The sequence below is a fragment of the Apis florea genome, unplaced genomic scaffold, assembly GCF_048593485.1.
Source record: "Apis florea isolate Af1SG1 unplaced genomic scaffold, ASM4859348v1 contig_2492_pilon, whole genome shotgun sequence".
Taxonomy (NCBI): domain Eukaryota; kingdom Metazoa; phylum Arthropoda; class Insecta; order Hymenoptera; family Apidae; genus Apis; species Apis florea.
In genome coordinates, this window is record NW_028256593.1 from 322,395 (window position 1) to 343,316 (window position 20,922).

Below are 20,922 nucleotides of genomic sequence, written 5' to 3' on the forward strand. Positions count from 1 at the left end.
GATGAAATTGCTAAAATATGTAAGTTTCGTCTTTTAAATAATTTAATGAATAAAATTCAAAAATATTTTATATTATTATTTATATTTAATTATTTAAGAATATAATTAATTCAAAAGCTACATTCATATAAAGATTTTAATATTATAGATTATTTTGATGTTATATTATAATTCATAGATTATTTTAAATCTAACCTAACTAAAATCTAACTTATCAAAACTTAAATATAAATTAAATATAATTTATAATTTAAACCAAACTTTAATTTAAATATGACCTAAGCAAAACTCAAATATATATAAATTTAATTATAATCAAGAATTAATAATATATTATAAACATAGTACAATAAAATTTATTTTCTCCTAAATGATCACGTGTATTCATTTATTATTTGTAATTATGATTTGATTGGATGAGTTATAAATTAAATCAATATGATGCAAAATAAATTATGTATTTTATTAATAAATATATAACATTTGAACGAGTTAAATTTTAAAACTCATATTTTTTTATTTTAATTTTTAATTTCAAATATTATTGAAAAATATAAAATAAACATTTTTGATTTTCCAAAACGAAGTTTAATATTCAAGAAAATAATAAATTAATTATTTTTATAAAATTATTAATTTTAGATGATAACTAATGATAACTAATGACGAAAATATGATTCTATAATAATATGAGATATATTAAATTTTCTATAATATTAAAAATTAAAATTATTTCACTTCAATTAAACTATCCATCTATTATCTATTGATTTTTTATTATTTATTATATTATTATTATTATTTATTTATTTTTTTATTAAACACAAAATATATATATATATATATATATATGTATATTCTTTTATTTTAATAATCTTTAATCAGAAATTCATGAATATAAAATTGTATAATAGAAAGATTATTATTAATTTTCTTCAATAATAGATATGCACAGAAAAAGTTAATAGTTTTTAATTATTATACATATAAAAATATTAACATAAAAAAAATGGTGAAATTGACGAATAATAATGATGGAGTGACAAACGAAACTAACTTATCGATATGGCTGATTCATCGGATGACCACCCCACTACAAGTTCGCTTTATGTTTAAACTGGACGTAGAAGTGTCGAGACCGTCGTAAAAGACGGTGAATTTTTAGTTGATCCTTCATAGTAGAAAGAATGGCGTTAACACTTAGTAAATTCGTGACTAAACGCACAGTGATTAGTATTTGTACATTATCTACATTAATATGGATATTAAAAAGAAGAAACCGGAAACAGGTTGCAAAATACAGGTTGCAAATAAATTCTTTGTGCGTATATATACATGTAATTAATTATCGTGTAGTATTAAACATTCACTTCATTTTGTAGAAATATTTGGCCTGTTGAAGATATACAATATATTATTAAAGAGGTAAGAAAATGATTTCTTATTATTATATATTTTGAATATTAAATATCTGTAAATAATCTTTCCAGGAAAAACCAAAAGGACCTAAAGCTCATGTAAATGCGAGATTTTTTCGACAATTATATCAATTGCTTAAAATTGGTATACCCTCAATAGTATCTTCTGAATTTGCCTTTGTTCTCCTTATCGCAGGTACACTTATTACAAAATCTTTTTGTGATCTCTGGATGATAAATATGAGCACTTTAATTGAATCGTATGTAATTTACTTCAATCTTTGTTTAATCTTGATAAAATTATAAAACTTAAAATTTAGCAAATTTTATTTTATATTATAGATCAATTCTTAAAATGGATAAATCTTTATTTAAAAGACGTCTACTTAAATTCTTAGCTGTATTACCAATGGTAAGTGAATAAATTTAATGAAAAAAAATTAGAAGTTGCTTTCAGAGGCTGCTAATGAAATCTTTTCATTCAGGCTGCCAAGCAGCTTTATTTTCTTACCAATTGGAAGAAATTATTGATATAATCTTCCATGATTATATTTATTTAGATATCTATTGTGAACAACGTACTGAAATATAGTATATACGAAATGAAGCTAAGGTTACGCACAAATATTACACGAAGTTTATTGGATCAATATCTTAAGTAAGTTTCCTTTTTTTTAGCAATTTAATAATAATAAATAATAGAATAAAATTTTTAGAAACGTAATTTTTTATAATATTTATAGATTTTAAAAAATGATATAACAAATAATAATAATAATATAATAAATATAATAAATAATGCATAAATTATTAATAAGTTTTCATTTATAAAAAAATAAAAAATAATATTTATTATTGTTACAGTGGTTTTATTTATTACAAAATGAATAATTTAGATAACCGTATAGCAAATCCAGATCAACTTTTAACTACTGATGTTGATAAATTTTGTGAAAGTTGTACAGATCTATATAGTAATCTTACAAAACCTTTATTAGATATTATCATTTATGTTTATAGGCTCACATCTACTCTTGGTAGTGAAGTATGTATAATATAATTAAATATAGATTATAAGTATAAATATAATATATTTATAATAATATATATGGATTTTGCAGACTCCAGTAATTATGCTTTCATATCTCATTTTTGCTGGAATGATAATAACTCATTTGCGTAAACCTATCAGTCAAATGACAATAAAAGAACAACATTTAGAGGGTGAATATCGTCATATTAATTCAAGAATAATCACTAATTCTGAGGAAATAGCATTTTACCAAGGAAATAATCGAGAAAAATTAATTTTGTTAACTAGTTTTCATAAACTTGTAAGTTGTAGAAAATATATATCAAATATTTTATTAAAATTTTATCATTATAATCATTATATAAAACTCAAGCTTACTTTCTATTTCAATTAACATTGAAATTATAAATATATACAAAATTAATATATTAATTAATATATACAATATATACAATACGTTAATATATAATAATATAAAAAAACGTTAATATAATACGTTAATATAATACAAAAAAAAAAATACTTTTTTTTTTTAGGTAACACATCTTCGCAAATATCTAGAATTCAGAACTCTCATAGGAATAATTGATAATTTTGTTGGTAAATGTAAGATATCATTTATATATATTTTATTGTAATTATTTATTTATAGTGATTATACTTAATATAATTTTAATTTGATACTTTTCTTCAGATATGGGAACTGTAATTGGTTTCTACGCAGTGAGTTTACCTTTCTTCATAGAAAATCATTCTATTCTCTCAGGAACTCCTAATCATCGATTTAGGAGTTATTATACATATGGTCGTATGTTAGTAAAATTGGCAGAAGCTATTGGTAGATTAGTTTTAGCTGGAAGAGAAATGACGCGATTGGCAGGATTTACTGCAAGAGTTAGTGAGATAAAGATCGTTCTTAATGATTTAAAAACAGGAAAATATAAAAGAACAATGATTTCTGATTTCAAAAATGATCCGATTGGAATTCCGGGTATAGGAAAAATAATAAACAAAGACAATATCATAAAATTCGACCATGTACCTCTGATAACACCTAATGGAGATATTCTTATCAAAGAACTATCATTTGAAGTTAAATCAGGAATGAATGTGTTAGTTTGTGGTCCAAATGGTTGTGGAAAAAGTTCTTTGTTTAGAATTCTTGGAGAAGTAAGTTTTTATGATATTTTCAATCAAAATTAAGCAAATTTTATTCAAATTATAATTATCCAATTTAGATTGTATTTGATCTCAAGGAAATATCATTATATATTATTATATATTATAGCAAATATATTATTATAAAATGATAAATTGAGAAATAGAGATATTTCATTTTTTAATATTTATCTCTCAATCATAGATCAAACGTTAGATCGAAAAAGATCGATTTGATTTTAATTTTTGCGACATACTTATTCGTAAATTTATATAAATGAATCTTTAAACAAATAAAAAAATTATTCGTTATTCTTTCTATTTATTAAAAGATTATTCGAAAATTTTATTCAAATAAAAATTCAATTCAAATTTAAATAATGCTCAAATTTTTTCTCAATGATAATTTAATTATTATTTTATGCTCTTCATGTATCAAATTTTTATATACTGTATTTTTATATACTATATATTTTTATATTGTTATTTTTTTATGAAAAATTAAATTAAAACAGTTATGGCCAGTTTGGAATGGAACAATTACCAAACCTCCTCGAGGAAAATTATTCTACATTCCTCAACGTCCTTATATGACTTTGGGTACACTAAGAGATCAAATAATTTATCCTCATACCAAGACGGAAATGATACGACGCGGACAAATGACTGATGCTGATTTGAAGAAATTATTAGATCTCGTTCAATTGGGTCATCTATTAGAAAGAGAAAATCTTACAAGTAGTGAAGGGCAAGGTTGGGATGTTGTAGCTGATTGGATGGATGTTTTGTCTGGTGGTGAAAAACAACGTATAGCTGTACATACAATGTTTTTTTATTTATTATGAGAATGAAAAGATTTTTTCATTCAGATTGTTATTGATTGCAAAAATTTATTTATAATACTAATTATACATAATTTTTTTAGATGGCACGACTTTTCTATCATAAACCACAATTTGCAATTTTGGATGAATGTACAAGTGCTGTTAGTGTTGATGTCGAAGATTCAATGTACTTGTACTGTAAACAAACTAATATTACATTATTCACAGTATCACATCGACGGTCTCTTTGGAAACATCATGAGGTTTGCAAAAAATTTTCTATTTAAAAATCATTTAATAAATATTTAATTTATATTAATATTTGTTTTTAGTATTATTTACGAATGGATGGAAGAGGTAATTATGAATTTAAAACTATCGAACCGGATACAAAAGAATTTGGATCGTGAATTTCCATGTTCCTTGCATTTAATAATACTTTAATAATGCAAGAGATTATCAATTTATATTCGATTAATTTCGAATAATTTAAATGTAAATTTGCAGTGTATAGCATATCTCTATATATATTGTATGTATTGTATCTTTCTTTGGTTAGAATCTAGATTTATGAATATTCATATTGTATATTTTTATATACTGTATTTTTATATACTATATATTTTTATATTGTTATTTTTTTATGAAAAATGATAAGAAATAACAAAAAATATTATATAAAAATACACTGCAATTTAGGCCTTAATGTAATTAATTCAAAAAAAATTAATATGTGATTTAAATAATTGTACATTTCTTCTAATATTATTGAAAAAAGGGAGAAAAATTTATGGGAACATAATTTTCCGGATATAAATTTAAGCTATCATAAAAATAATATATTTTTGATACAATTTTTCAAATTTACATCATACAAAATGTTAAATTGTATCATATATGCATTAAAAGTATCTAATTAATTTTGAATGAATGTAAAATATCGTAATTTGAATATAATTTAAATCATTTTCCATTTTAATAGTCAGTAATAAAATTATGATTTGTTATGTGTTGATCACATTAAATAAATTGCCAGAATTTATATCAAATTGCTGGACAATAAGAATGTGAAATAAAGATGATATAAAAGCTTATTATATTGCTTATTATCAACTTTTAAAAATTGTACATATTAAAAGAAATTCTTTAATAAAATTTTCAATATTTATTAATAATATTATTTTCATAAGTAATATTGAAAGAAAAAATTATTTAATAAAATTAATTAAAATTAAAATACGAAAGAATATTTGAACCTGTTTAAATTTCCCGCTCTTTCAAAATTCAGACGTCTGCCTGAGTTGACGTTGCCATATTGGTTGACCGTTGATCTGTCGGGGAAGCTATTCGGAAATTGTTAGCAAACGTTGAGGCTGTGTAGTTGTTCAATTGATACTAAATTCTTATACAACTTGTTAAGTTAAAACGCAGTGTGTGTGAGAAGACAAAAATAAAACATGGAGCATATTTGTAATTAATAAAAAAAAAAGAATTATAGCATGTATATATATAGTAATAAGAAAAAAATAGTGTCAGTGAGTTAAAATAATTTAAAAGAAAATTATTTTTGAATATATTCCTAGAATTAATCACATACAGTATGTCATATATATCTTCAAGAATCTTATAAATCTCCTTTTTTTTCATCTAATCCATTTCCATCTTTTTTGCTTTGCCTTTCCCTTTCTTTATGTTTCTCCACTTATCTGACTGTCTGATCGTTTCTCTTTCTTCGTCTCTCCTTGCCATCATTGTGTTTCGCTAAATCGTTCCTCGTGGCGTTCGCGTTCCCGAAGACACCGTGGCCAGACCTCGCGGCACTGCGATTGTGCGACGTGAACGAGTGTGTGTCGAATAGCTAGGACGCCGGGAGTACAGGTGCAGGTGCGGGTGCGTGTATAGTATAGTCGTACGGGACGCGAAGACGTGGGTTTGAACGAAGTGTGCGAAGTTGGCGACACGGTTCCATTGGTGTCGATAGTTGCAGAATGGACGGTAACACGGATCCACCGTCAGACGTGACAGCAATGGATAGTGAGAATAATGAAAGATCAAAGACTCAACGAAATTCTAATGATATGACTAATACTGCATCATCCGGGACGACTACCTCCAGTACCACATATTCTACGACGCAATCCGATCAACCAACAGAATATTGCAATCAACGCTCAATAAGGGCTAGCTCAGCTTCTCCACTCCCTACAAATTCCTCTTCATTGTCTTCTTCGTCGTCATCGTTATCGTCCTCCTCCTCCACACCGCCACTGCAGCCGGGGTGTGGCTGCGTTGCTGCCACTGTCCTCGAACCTGACGAAATTACTATTAGCATCACGCCGACCACCGGTGGACAATTTGACCTTACAGTCGATCGTACTGATACTGTTGAGAACCTTAAGAAGATCATCTCGAAGAGGCTGAAGGTCGCAAAGGAACGTATTTGTTTACTACATCGTGAAAGGTTGGTATATCGAAATAGTAAATATATATATATATATATATGCACAAATAAATACGTAATATATATATGTATATTATATATATACATATATATATATGTGCATATATACATATTATTATTTTAATCATTATTTATCATAACAATATCTTTGAACGTTTTTTAATTTCCGATTGTAATGAGATAAAAAAGATGGAAGCATTTGAGTCATGTATTTTTAAATTATCAATAATACATCGAGGTATCTATATGAATTTTTCACAAATTTTCAAGAAAAAATATATAGACGTACTTACATAATATTCCTTGTTAAAGAAAAGAGTGTGTGGAAAAGAAAGAAATGGTAAGTGAGTGTATGCACATACAATATCGGTGTGTTGTGTATGGTATAGCTGAAAAGATGCGAGAAGAAGAACGAAAACAGCATCGACATGATGAAGAAGAGAGAGTAGGCATGATATTCGTAGGCGTCGTGGGGGCCGCTGCACGAACTGATCCTCCGTGCAAGCACGCGAGAGAAACATGGAGAGGAAGGCTGGCATACCATAAACTCGAAGTAGGAGAAGGTGGAGGTGGTGTAGGTAGAATATCTCGAGAATCGCCTTGTAAAGTGGAACGGTGACAGTCTTCTGCAAAGAGAGATAGAAGAAGAAAGAAAAACTATTGGATGGAAACAAGGCTGGTTATTCCCGTACTCAACATCACTGGAATTTTTTTTTTTTTCTTTATTATTCTTTATTGTTTTACATATCTTTATTTTAATAATCAACATTCACTTCTTTCACTAGCTATAATTTTTAAAATAGTGACATGAAAGAACAATGATAATAATATTTTGCTATTTTGCTATAATTTACTATAAATAGCTTTTAAAATTTTTATTTTAATTTTACAAATAGATTTTTAAAATTTTTAAATTCGAAATTTTCATATTATTATTTTAATCTAATTGTAATTAACGCTTTTAATGTCTTTAAATAAAAGTCATATCTTGTATTCTAAAATTGTATCAGAGAAATGAATATCAATTATTATTTATTTGTTCATTTTATTTATCAGTCCACTTTTGGTAACATTCATGATTCTTTGTTATTATATATTTAATGCATTGTATTCAAACTTCCTCTATGTAGATATGAGACATGCATATGGGAATTTATTGTTATTATTATTGTTTCTATTTTGTTTATGATTCCTTGAGCGCATGCGTATCTTTAATTGTAGAATATATTAACGATTATAATTTATATATATTAGTATTATTTTCAATGTGTTATATGCTTTTTATCAGTTTTAATATTTTTATTATTTAATTAATATTTTTTATTTTTTTGTTTTTTAGCATTTTGTATTATATGAAATGTTTCTAATTTACATTATAATCTACATTACATTATATTTACATTATAATTTATTTAAATTTATATTAATTTATATTAAAAACAATATTCTTTTCAAAATTAAAAAATATTATCATTCATGTATAAATTAATTTTGATATTTATAAATTGATTTTCAAAATTAAAAAGAATGTATTTTCTAATTAATTGCAATTCTAGTTAATTAGATCACATAAAAAGATAACCATACCTTTTGTGCCACTATTAAGTACTTATTTGTCATCAAGAAATATTTTATATCTGTTACTTATTCTTATTATACATTTTCATCCAATTAATTTTATCATCAAAAATCATTCATTTAAAAATCTTTTTTCACTGCAAAATAAAAAAATAAAATAAAATATGTTTACAATTCTATTATTAAGGATTATAAAGTATAATTATATGAGTCAGATTATAAACGGTTCCCTTCTATGACCTTAAAGTCATCAAGAAAAAAACATTATTTATCATATTACCGATAAGAATGTTCCCGTATTATCTTTATATATTTATATTTGCTCAGATATAGTTTATTTTTAGGTATTCTTGGCGTGCTTTTTTTTCTCATAATATCGGTCTGTGCCAAAAATATATAATTTGATTTTTTTTTAAATTATATTGTACATGTTACATTATTCACCATTGTAATTGTTTTATTTGCAATTGTATGCGAAATAGAATCGTATAATTTTTTATCCAAATAAATAGTTTCTATTTTATTGATTCATTCGATAACCAAAAAATGTATCGTAAATCTTATACTCACATATTTATTATCATATATATATGTGCCTATTAGTATTTTAATTATTTTTTACTTTAAAAATTTATTTTATACGTATTTAGTTTTCATAAAACCATACGATAAAATTTTGAATTCGTTAATTCGGAAATAAGAATATTTTTTGAACGATGGTTTTGTAATAATGAGAAAGATCGAAAATTTAATCGTACTAGAATTTTGCAAAAACTGTTAAATCTATTAGAATACGTATGAGTGGCGCTAGAATCACAAAAATCCGCCGCGATTTCATATTTAATGCTCAATTAATAGAGGTCTCTGTTGAATCAATTTTTTAAAGTAGAAATTCAATTCTATAGAAGAATATTAATCTATGAAAATAATGTTAATTAAAGTCTGCCTTAAATTCCGTTTTCATAATAATAATAATAATTTATGTAATAATTTTTTAGTAAACATATTTTACAAATTCATGGAATATATATTGTAGAATTGAAGTTAATTATACAAATATTAATGAAAAAATGTTGGATATTTTCGCAATAATTTCAGAAACTGATTAATATATATTTTCAATATACTTTCAATAACACATTTCATAACGATAATAGAAACTTTTCTTGGAAACCATATTGTATAATTTAAGCTGTTTTTTAAGCAAAAGTGTAGCTAATAAATTTCAGACGTTACATACAATGCGTTACTCTGTATTGTATAATCTTAATCCGATATATACATATAATAATGACGTAATATCAACCGAATTTTCTGTATTGACTAAATTCTAACAAATTTCTTAGATTCTATCTTTTATTATTAATAAATAATTATATTTAATAATTATATAAATTTATAAATAATTATATTTATAAATTAAATTAAATAAATTAAAAAATAAAAATGAGATTAAAAATCATCGATACATCATCGATGTGTTTTAAATCAAGTTTATTAAATATATTTTAATGAATACACAAAGAAAACAGAAATATAGAAAAAATAAGATTTTGATTGAATTTAAAATAGTTTTCATCAATATATAAATATTCGTAATTTTCTTCTAAATATATAAAATATACAAATAATATGTTTATATAATTTCTATTTAATTAAAAAACTATTTTAATTTTAAAAATTATGAATTATAAATATTTGTATTATATTATTAGATATATAAATATACTGCGAAAAGAATTGTACAATGATTCTTGTGACATATGTATATATGAATGCAGTTTCAATATCTGATTTATAATGTACGATTTATCACATCGTCTCACGAATCATATTATTTTATTATCATAACATGATAATATAATTAATACTAATATCATTTAAATTTTGAAAGTTGTATAGTGTATAGTATAGTATAGTATAATATAGTATATCTTATATATATATATATATATATATATATATAATTGTATTAGAGTTTTTAAGAATTATCATACTTAATTATTTTTATTTATTTATGAATTTTATGTACATTATTAAAAATAGATAAAATATTTCTATATTAATAATTAATATCTTATAATTTATGAATTATAAAATATAATTTAAATGGTTAGACTTAGAATTAAGAGATTTTATAAAATTATATCATGTGATAAGAGATATATTTAATTTAAAATTCCACAATTTTTGCTATAATTTTATCAGTATGAAACTTGAACAATAATTTTAAATTTGTATTTCAGACAATTGCGCGAGGGAACACTTGAGGAAAATCGTTTGCAAGATGGCAGTCGACTCACATTGCTTCCGAGTGTAGAAACCGGCCTATTAGTAAGTTAAATGCATGTTCTGATAATAAAAATTTAAACAATTTTTTTGTCGACATCTTAACAGAAAAGTTTTCATAAAAGAAAGAGAACGTAAAAATATTAATTTAAGTAAATGCGTTAACTTCGTTCGTCGTATCATTAGGTCACTTGGTTTCTCGGTCAATGTATCGTCAGCACTTTATATTCCAGTACTATTGCGTCATATTTTTCTTTGCTGATCTCGTACTATTCTTTACATGCATTACGACATCTTAAAGGTATTTCATTACATATAAAGTTTCTTTAATTCTTCTGATAGAGTGCATATCATGATTTATATTAAGAATATCTCGTATGTATAATTTGTTTTATATAGGATAGTTCTTACAAAATTTTTTCTATATTAGGATGGTTAATTTTTGAAAAAAATTTAAATTATATATAAAGGAAATTGTCTGAAATTTTATTATCTACATCATACCTATATATATGTACTAAAATAGATAAATGAAATTCTATGTCACTTTTGAAAAGTTAATTTAATTAATTTTAAATTCTTTATCCATTTATAAATCTTAAATAATTTTTTATTTATTTTGTAATTTCAACTTTCTCTATCAACACTCTATCAATTCAAATGAAAAATAAGGCTCTTTGATGATTTTTTAATTGATATTTCTATTTCCAGAACAAAATCAAAAAAATCTAGCTAACAATCTCTACTAGGTTCCATTTGAATCGATAAAAGAGAAGCTAGACTATGCATATATCGACTGCACGTGTATACACAAAGAAATAATCTGTAGGTACTGGCAACAGCGCCGGCACTACGGGTCCTTATCGCGACCGAGACTCGTTCGCATGGCTGTCAAGGGGACCGCCCGCTCGAGTCTCGGTCACCCGCAGTCAATTTTAAAGAGTGCCTATGTGTAGGATGTGTAAATGTGTGTAGCTATGCCGTGTGGATCAGGATAACTGCTACGCTAACGTTGCCTATACATGCTTGCCATTCTTTCGTGGGTAGTTATGATAAAACAGGGCGAGACTAACGTCGATTTTGTTCATAGTTAGCCAGTCTGATCGATTTTCTCTTGATTAAAAATATTTTTTTAAATCGGCATATACTTTTTATCTATAGTTTTATTTTTATAATAAAAATAAAATCCTTCATAAATTTATTCTCTTTAATAACATAAAGAATATACTTTTATATGGTTATGTCTGTAAAAACATTAACAGTTCATTCATAAGCAAATGTTAACGGTTCTTGACTTTCACTTGAAAAAAAAATAGTACTAAATATTGAGATTCTTGATCTTTGAAATTAAAAATTTTGTCTTATATTCAAATAATTTATTTAATAATTTGGTTTTTTAGTGAAAAACAATCTGAAAACACATGAATATCAGTTTTTTTTTATTTGAAGAAAAAAAGAATAAAAGATGAAATTGATCATAGATGTATGAATATTAGAATGTAGTTTTATCTGTAACATATGAAAACTCTATTAAACAGCTTAAAGGTTTGATAGACAATTCTGGTAATGTTTGCTTAATTGAAAGAAAAGTTTTATTGATTGATTATGAAAATTCTGTGAAATAGTAAAATTTCTTTAATATTTTCGCATTATTTTTAGAGAAATGTAGAAATAACATTTATAAATAACATAAATAATAATTAAATAACAGGTTTGAATTTTAAATATCACTTTTATAGAATTTAATTAATTGTTGCTAAAAATTTTATTAATAAATAAAATCAAAATAATCATGTTATCAAAAAAACAAATCGAATTATTCTGGTTTGATAGATTAACGAATATAATATTTTTTCTAATATAATCTGTTTTTTTTAATAATCAAAGAATTATAATGATGAATTATCATTGTTTATTTTTATTTATAGATAGTTTAATTTATATTTTCAATAAATTTAATAAATATTAAGACATTTTTAATGATCTTAGAAAATGATCTTAGAAAATGATCTTAGAGACTAGAAAATAAATTTTGCTTCATTAAATTTTAAATATTGTATAGAAATTCTGAATACATATTTTGGAAAAACATGAAGTAAAATTTTGATATGTATCTCTAAGTATATTATATTAAAAAAAAAATTCTTATAATTAAGATAAGAATAATCATATTTCAATTCTATATAATAAAATTATTAAGTTACTAAATAAATATTTAGTTGGTATATATATTATAAATTGTTTAATAATACATTATTTTTAATATTATTTTATACTTCTAACAAAAGTTTATTTACATATACATTCAATTGAAATGTATTTGATATTAATGCAAATTATTCGTGTTTTTCTTAACATTTTTGTTATTATTTTCAGTTGATATTGTAAATTATAAATGTTCCTCATGTAATTATGCCTTTATTACTATTTACTAAGTTCTTTTTTTAAAGTATACTTTTTCTTCATTTTGCTATATTACTTAGCGTACCTTAGCGAGACATGGCATAGATAGGGGAAAATACGACTCATAGTGTATGTTTCTGGCTTGATAGCAGGTTGCGTCTTAAGCATGGAGCCATTAGCTTCCTACGTTGTCGTTGCAATATTCATGATTCTATGATAACTATAGAGGTTCTCTGATTTATATTAATTCTCACGAAATACATAGGAATCTTTAGATTAATAAATCACGAATTCTTTATAGTTAAAATATAAGATTCAATAATTATTATTTTATTTAAAAAAAGTTCATATATTCAATTATTATTTTATTAAAGACGTTTTAAAAAAACTTAATAGTTAAAGTTTTAAAAAAAATAAAAATAAATATTTTCACAGAAATATTAATTGAATATATGATTATTAATGAATGATTAATGAGTGATTTATTAATGAATGAATTACGAAATTATTAATATATTATTGGTTTATTTTATTTGGTTATTTTTCAATTAATGAAAATTTGGATAAAAAAAGAAGCATTATGTGATTGAAATGGTGTTGAAGGTCCATTCATAGAAGCTGAGATTCTTCGTAAACGGAGCGCAAGCAAATTGAATTACCAAATATACGATGACCATCAGTGAAAGGAAGTCCGTTAGGTGTATCGAGGGATGCCTATCTGTGCCGTCTAGGGTCTGAGCCGCGGTTCGCGAGGTTTCCCCTCTTCTGCAGGTCTTCTCGCGTTTCCATCTCTTGTCGTCGTCTTATCGATTCAATTTCATCTTTTATTTAAATAAATATATCTATTCTATGAAAAAAAAAATTATCGAGTCATTGACATTTCAGAGTTATTAAACATATTAGGATCTAATTTAAATTTATCAAGTTTTTTTTTTCTATTCGATTTTCCAAAAATTAAGTTTATGTAAGAACATATAATGACTTTAAAAAAATCAATGCTTTTAAAGAAAAGTGATGTATGTATGTATTAGAATTTTGATCTTTCATATAATGGAGTTTCCTTAATTCTTAAATTTAAAGTTGATTGATTACATAAACGGAAGGATATAAAAAATAATTTCAGATTCAGATACAAGGTCAAAAAGTTAATCGAATGGAGTTAGTTAATCCATATGACTTCCTCTTTAGCTCTCTAGATTGTTGTCTTTTTATTAAAGTATGTAAATGCTGTTTTTAGTCGAATCATATTTTTATGAATAGTCTTGCATAATTATTTTTTTTATTATGAGAAATAATTTGAACATATTATAATAATATATATATAAATATGCAATGCATAAAATGAAAAGAATTAAAAAATTAGGCTTTGATTAATATAAATATTTTCAGGCACAACGACCGGAACAAAGTGTGATGCAAGCGCTAGAGAGTTTAAATGATTCTCAAGTGAACGATTTCCTTTCTGGCAAAGCCCCCTTGAATCTTACCATGCGATTGGGGGATCACATGATGTTGATACAGTTACAATTATCCACTGTAACTCCGGCTTCACCAACAGCCAATCAAACAACTAATAATACAACCGGATTAACTATCGGTGGAAACAGTTCCAATGGATCTAACTTATCAAGCAACCATGTTTCAACTTCTTTGCAAAGTAGACGATCTACTGTCCTAGCTACACGTTCTACTAATAACTCTGCGAAATTACAAAGTGGTACTGCGGCTGCGAGGACATCTTCTTTGATAAGCAGTTTGGCTTCAGCATTACATGCAGCAGCCAGTTGTAGTACCAGTCTCTCGACAGCTACTACTACGACCAGTCCAGTTTGTTCGAGTCGCGCTACAACTGTTTCTTCCATTTCCTCGTCGTCCTCATACTCGCCAATTAGTCCTCCACATTCGTCTCTTTGCGTTAGCCAACCACCATCCGCTCGAAATAGTAGCAGCCATGGCTCAATGTCGCCTAATGGAAATTCTAATGCTTGTCAATCTTGCCTTCTATATCACCATCATCATCATCATCATCATAGTCATCACCATCACCATCATCATCACCATCATCATCATCACTCAAGAAATAAACCTATCAGTTTATCCAATAGTAACCAATCTCTTTCATCCTCTATGGACCATTTGCAACAATCTACCTCTACAGGACACGGATGTATAGAATCAGTATCTTATGATATAACCCCGCCGAGAAAAAAACTCTGTCCTGCTCATCATCATGGTCAACAATCTAATGATACAGACTCCTCCAGAAGTAATATAATGGATGGCGACACCAATCCCCAGAGTCCTACTTCTTCATTAACTGAACAAAATTCGAAGGCTGCAACTTTAGACACCAGAGCGCTAGCTGAAGCTTCTCGTAACTTGACGCAGAAACTGAAGCAGCTTTCCTCTGAGGTACTCACCTCACGGGTCGACCTCGCAGAGGTATACATTGTTACCGATGCCAGTTCCCCCTGTGTACCACTATTTCATATATACCTTAGAATGTGTGTTTGTTAAGATCCTAAGAGACAGAAATTTTTTGTGAAATATTTTTATGATTTTCATTATTTAATGATTCATATTATAAAAAGAATTTATTAAAGAACCTCTTAGGTTCTTAAATATATTTTTCTTTTATTTTGTCCTCTCTTTTTGATTGTATGATTTTTTTTATAATTAAATGCATGCAATGTAAATTTTAAAAAATATGTAAAATAAATCAATGTATATCAATAATATTTAATATATACATATATACTATGAAATTAATATTTTAAACATTTTTTTATAAATTTTATTTTAATATAATTATATAAAATTTTTTAAACATAGGAAAATGCGAGACGCAGACAAGGTGCAATAATAGAGAGTATGCATCATCATGGAAAAGGTGTATATTCTGGTACATTTAGTGGGACCTTGAATCCAGCTCTTCAGGATAGACATGGACGTCCTAAACGAGATATAAGTACCATTATTCACATTCTTAATGATTTGTTATGTGCTACACCAGCTGCCACTGCAGGTCATTATAGGCATCATCATAGGCATTCTAACAATCGCCAACAGTCATCAACTTCTCCGTCCTCGACTGGAGTGACAACCAATGTGAATAGTGCTTCTACATCTATTGTTGGTTGTCACGATTCCTCTAATCCTGGTTATTCTACTGGTATTTAATCTTAAAAATATAATTTAAACAAATTAACTATATCATAGAAAAGTAGATTCATAATTTAATTATTTATCATTATAGAAGAATTATCGAAAGAAAATGAAGCAACTAAAGGAAAAATGAGACGTTTACGATTAGTAATGGAACAACGACGTGCTAGAAGAAAAGCTAGAAGACAAGCTGGGGCAGCACCATATACTACACAATGGGCAGCAGTAACACCGGATCCAGATCCAAACCATGATCCAAACACGTCAAATACCACTGCAAATGCAACAGAATCTCAAAACGAGCCAGACTTGCAACCTTGTAGTCCTGAACCAGTTGTAGCTTGAATATGTGATTTAACGAAAAGTAGTAACTATATAATATAAATCCAATTTTTAACTAGCGCACTGATTTATTGAAGAGCAAATGGACAGATTCTATTGCTTTTCATAGCATATATTTGCTTTTTTACACCGAGAAGAGTTCATTGATTTGAACCATTATTGATTAGTTTTATTTATACAAAAAAAAATTTGAAGTTATTTTAATTACATTTAAAAGGAACATATTATCTTATTCTCAACATATGAAATATTGCAATGAAAATGAAGAAACTCTTGTTGAAAATTGTATGCTATAATTGTATATATGCAATATTCTCTTTTTCCATTTTCAGTATTGTCTATGATATATATATACCTCCAGTCCAAATATATAATTAAAATGTTTGGATTTTGGTTAAAAAAACTCACAAGTTGCAAAAATCATAGCAATACTATGTGACAAAATAACGTGCAATGTTAAGCATGATATAGAAACTATCAAATAGAAATTTAATAGAAAAGGAAGATTCTAACTCAAAAATGATTAAATTACATTAAAGAATTGTTTTGTCTATTACTCAGGACTTGGTCATAGCTGACAATAATTGTACTTGATGAATGAATCAATGTAGCCAGCACATAAAAAAAAAAAATTCAATAAATGAATGAAAATGGAAAAGAAAAAAAGAGTTTAATATAGAACAATTTTGATAGATCTTGAAGAATCAGAAAGGACTCGTCACTTTGATCATTGATTATCACTTTCTGTCGGTATCGACTTATACTCAAGTTCAGTAGACACAAATAGGTAATTTTAAACTCATATATTTCCGCGAATTGCAGGAAAGACTGTTACAAAAAGCAATGTTACATATTTGCTCACAATTGAGAATTTCGAAAATTATTATTAGAAAAAATTCTTTTTTTTTTCTTTTTTTTTTTTTTTTTTTTCCAAAAAATATTTTTTCTATAGACTGATTGAACTGTATCAGAATTAACCTCTATAAATAAAGTGCACTTTGTAATCACTAATATATTCATAAACTTTTATTTATCAACAAATAGAAAGATGAAATAAATCATAAAACATTTTTTCTTTATATTTATTAAGAAATAAAAAAATGTCTTTGAATAGTGACATTTAATTTGCTTAATGTATTATTGATAAAATCTAATATGTGATACCGATCAATCAGTTCATACTTTAATAATCTCATATCAGTTTTAATGAATTTAAAATAAGAATAGATTAGATTTTTAACTTCAGATACTGACTTATAATTTTGATTATTTTATTCAAAAATTATAATCATTATAATATCAATATTTGACAAGAAAAAAAAAGAAAAAAAAGAAAAGAGAAAAGAAAAAAAGGAAGTGAAAACTTGAAGCACGTGAAAAAATGGTCCTATAATTAGAATTAGATAATCCTATCGTATGGCTCTAAAGCCAAAATTCATTTAAGTTTTATTATTAGGTACTAAATAATATAATATCTGATAATAGTGTTCTAAGTTACTTAGGAAAAACAAATATTACTATTATTATATTATTATCATTACTACAGCTGCAGTTTTACAAACTGGCTCAATATTGTAACATATGATTATCGAATTTTATCGAATACCAAAATAAATAAGATTGCTTGCTAAGCTAAAAAAAAAAAGGAATGAAGTTCATCTTTAAGTCTTGTTTGAATGTGACATCATCTGTTGAGTGTTTGTTATTGTTATTACTGTTTATTGCTTGTGTAAAAAAAAAACTGCTGATGCTGTTTCGTTCTACATTTATTATTAATTATTATTAATTTTTAAATTAAGCATGTTATTTGGAATATTTTGGAAATATTTGTTTCGTTTTAGTTTATAAGAAAAAAAAAATATATATATATATATATATATGATTTAAAAAAATTTGAAATTGATTAAAGTTATTAATTTTTAAATTGTTTATTTAAGTTACGTTTTGAATCGTACAATTGTATAAATTTATTGAAATTTAAAGCTATGATTATAATGGATAAGTTTCTTGACAAACTAACATTCTGACGAATAAATCCGAAGTATTTATCGGATAAATGCAACAAGCGATTACATTGAATATATGTTTTAACAAATTCAATATAATTATAAAAATTCTGAAACAATTGACAAAACGTTAGTTTGTACATGACATTCATAATGAATAATATGTTTATTTCTTAAAAAGTCCATTTTTGAAATTTTTACGCTTAAATAAAATGAAAAAAACAAATAAATGATATATTTGTTTCAAGAATAAGATTCAGAAAATTTCATGCACTATTTAAAAAATTAAAAAACAAACCCAATAAATCTATAAATAGAATATCGACTCATACATTCTTTTATATATTAAAAAATATATATATAGAATTAAAGAATTTAATCTCTAAGAATCAAATATTTGTCTATAAATTTCTGCAAAAGGGAATTTGTTTTGTCACATTGAAAATATATTTCATTTATTCATAAATTTAAATATTTATATTTTAAAATATAATTCATAGCAATTGAAATAATAAGTAGATGTTAAGTTTAAACTGAAATTTAAAATGAAATTAAAAAATTATAATTATCAATTTATATTAGCTAAATGTAATAATTAAAATTAAAAATAATATAAAATTAAAAAATGTAAAAAAAGTTTTTTTGACATTGAACAATTAGCTATTAATAACTTACTATTAAATAATAGCTATTAAATATCTTCAAAATTAGATGTATGTAAATTGTGCAATGAACTATTAAATCTTAAGAACAATTAAATAAGAAAAAATTGATCAAAAAATTTCGTCGCGCTTTAATTCAGTCAGATAATTTTTAATTTCCGTTAGCTGTGTAGACAAAAAATCAACTGATCATTACGTTTATCAAATAATGTTATATTATGTAAGATTAAAAATATTATATTTACAAATTTCGTAAAAATCTATACATAACAAAACATAAAAGTATTATTATATTTTGGTAAGTATTTTTTTTCAATTATTTTCTTTCAATTGCTTTTTTTTTGTAATTCCACAAACAATATTTTTTTTTAATTAATATATTTTGTCTTTTAATTTTACACAAAAATTTTTTTTATTGAAAAACAAATTTTTAAAATATAATTTTATAAAATTTTTCATCATTTCAACATTAATATTTTATTATATAACAAGAAAGAATACATGATAAACATTTTTATTATGAATTTTTGACTAAACATTTTGATTATTATTACTAAGAATATTAGTACTAAGAATATTTTGAATCTTTGAATTTGATGTTTTAAATCATAAGTATAACATTTTTTTAATAATTTTGAAAAATATAATTAGTATAATTAGTATAATTTTTCTTTTTCATTTACCATTACAATAAAAAAATAATTAGTTTTATTCAAAAAATATAAAATCTTGATCAAGATCAAAATACTAAATAGGAAAATTCATTTTATTACATTTAATATATATACATTTATTTATAAAAATCTTGAAAACAAAATATTTAACATAGTCTAGAATAGATAATTTTTTTTTTTAAAAAAAGTTTTGATACTTTATTAATCTTATATACTGTTATTACAAACTATTAAAAGATGTAATATATTCGTTAAAAGTATATATTAGAATCGTATTCTAAGGTAAGTGTTAGATTAATAATCATCTTATTATTATGAACAATATTATCAATATAAAATATACAAATTATTTATTTACTTTATCATTATTATCATTAATTTAATATAAAAAAAATTTGAGAAATAATGAACAGGATTGTATCTTTTGAAGAGCAGGATGATATTGAATATATATTTGAAATTTTAATTGTCAATAGAAAAGAATTTTTTTAAAAATTGAACAGATTTATCCAAAAAACATAAATATAATATAATAATATAATAAATATAATAATTAAATACTTACTTATTAACATATAATATTATACTATTGTTACAATCGATAAAATATTGTTACATAATACAAAAGATAAACAGTATTCTTACACAAGTTTTGAATAAAAGCGGATTATTAGCTTCAAGATGTTATAATAGAATAATATATAGCCATACAGGAAATTTATATAAAATTTGGTTTAATAAATACTTGTAAATTATTTACATATACATATATTATAGAATATAAATAAATAAATAAATACTACAACATCCAAATTTTTGTAAATAAAATTATTATAGATTTTCATTTCTTGATTAATTTTCTCATCTAAGCTGACAAAAATCTTCTTGTGGTAGATTCTTTCTTTCAAG

At 24.5% G+C, this 20,922-nt stretch overlaps 2 protein-coding genes and 1 long non-coding RNA gene across 6 annotated transcripts; 2 read left to right on the plus strand and 1 right to left on the minus strand.

Moving 5' to 3' along the window:
* Positions 1–844: 844 nt before the first annotated feature.
* Pmp70 (ATP binding cassette subfamily D member Pmp70) lies at positions 845–5,670 on the plus strand. 3 transcript variants are annotated; one of them, XM_086905847.1, is made up of 12 exons: positions 845–1,321; positions 1,383–1,425; positions 1,491–1,678; positions 1,761–1,830; positions 1,979–2,076; positions 2,283–2,463; positions 2,540–2,752; positions 2,988–3,057; positions 3,146–3,621; positions 4,125–4,424; positions 4,535–4,696; positions 4,766–5,670. In XM_086905847.1, the coding sequence occupies exons 1-12, from the start codon at positions 1,188–1,190 to the stop codon at positions 4,841–4,843; spliced, it is 2,013 nt and encodes a 670-aa protein (XP_086761973.1). In that variant the 5' UTR covers positions 845–1,187; the 3' UTR covers positions 4,844–5,670. The 3 variants fall into 3 exon arrangements, with proteins under 3 accessions (XP_086761973.1, XP_003693302.1, XP_086761974.1); XM_003693254.4 differs by having other exon boundaries at positions 857–1,303; XM_086905848.1 differs by having other exon boundaries at positions 1,126–1,303; positions 1,491–1,614.
* A 64-nt stretch (positions 5,671–5,734) lies between these two features.
* Positions 5,735–18,316, plus strand: LOC100865907 (midnolin-B). 2 transcript variants are annotated; one of them, XM_031916274.2, is made up of 5 exons: positions 5,735–6,894; positions 10,719–10,806; positions 14,554–15,606; positions 15,997–16,336; positions 16,421–18,316. In XM_031916274.2, exons 1-5 carry the CDS (start codon positions 6,422–6,424, stop codon positions 16,672–16,674), a joined length of 2,208 nt encoding a protein of 735 aa, XP_031772134.2. In that variant the 5' UTR covers positions 5,735–6,421; the 3' UTR covers positions 16,675–18,316. The 2 variants fall into 2 exon arrangements, with proteins under 2 accessions (XP_031772134.2, XP_086761972.1); XM_086905846.1 differs by having other exon boundaries at positions 14,554–15,576.
* Positions 7,085–9,300, minus strand: LOC147657876 (uncharacterized). The gene is made up of 3 exons (XR_015291473.1): positions 9,043–9,300; positions 8,482–8,609; positions 7,085–7,520 (listed from the first exon to the last, which is right to left on the minus strand). It is a non-coding gene; the product is annotated as an uncharacterized LOC147657876 (long non-coding RNA).
* Positions 18,317–20,922: the final 2,606 nt, after the last annotated feature.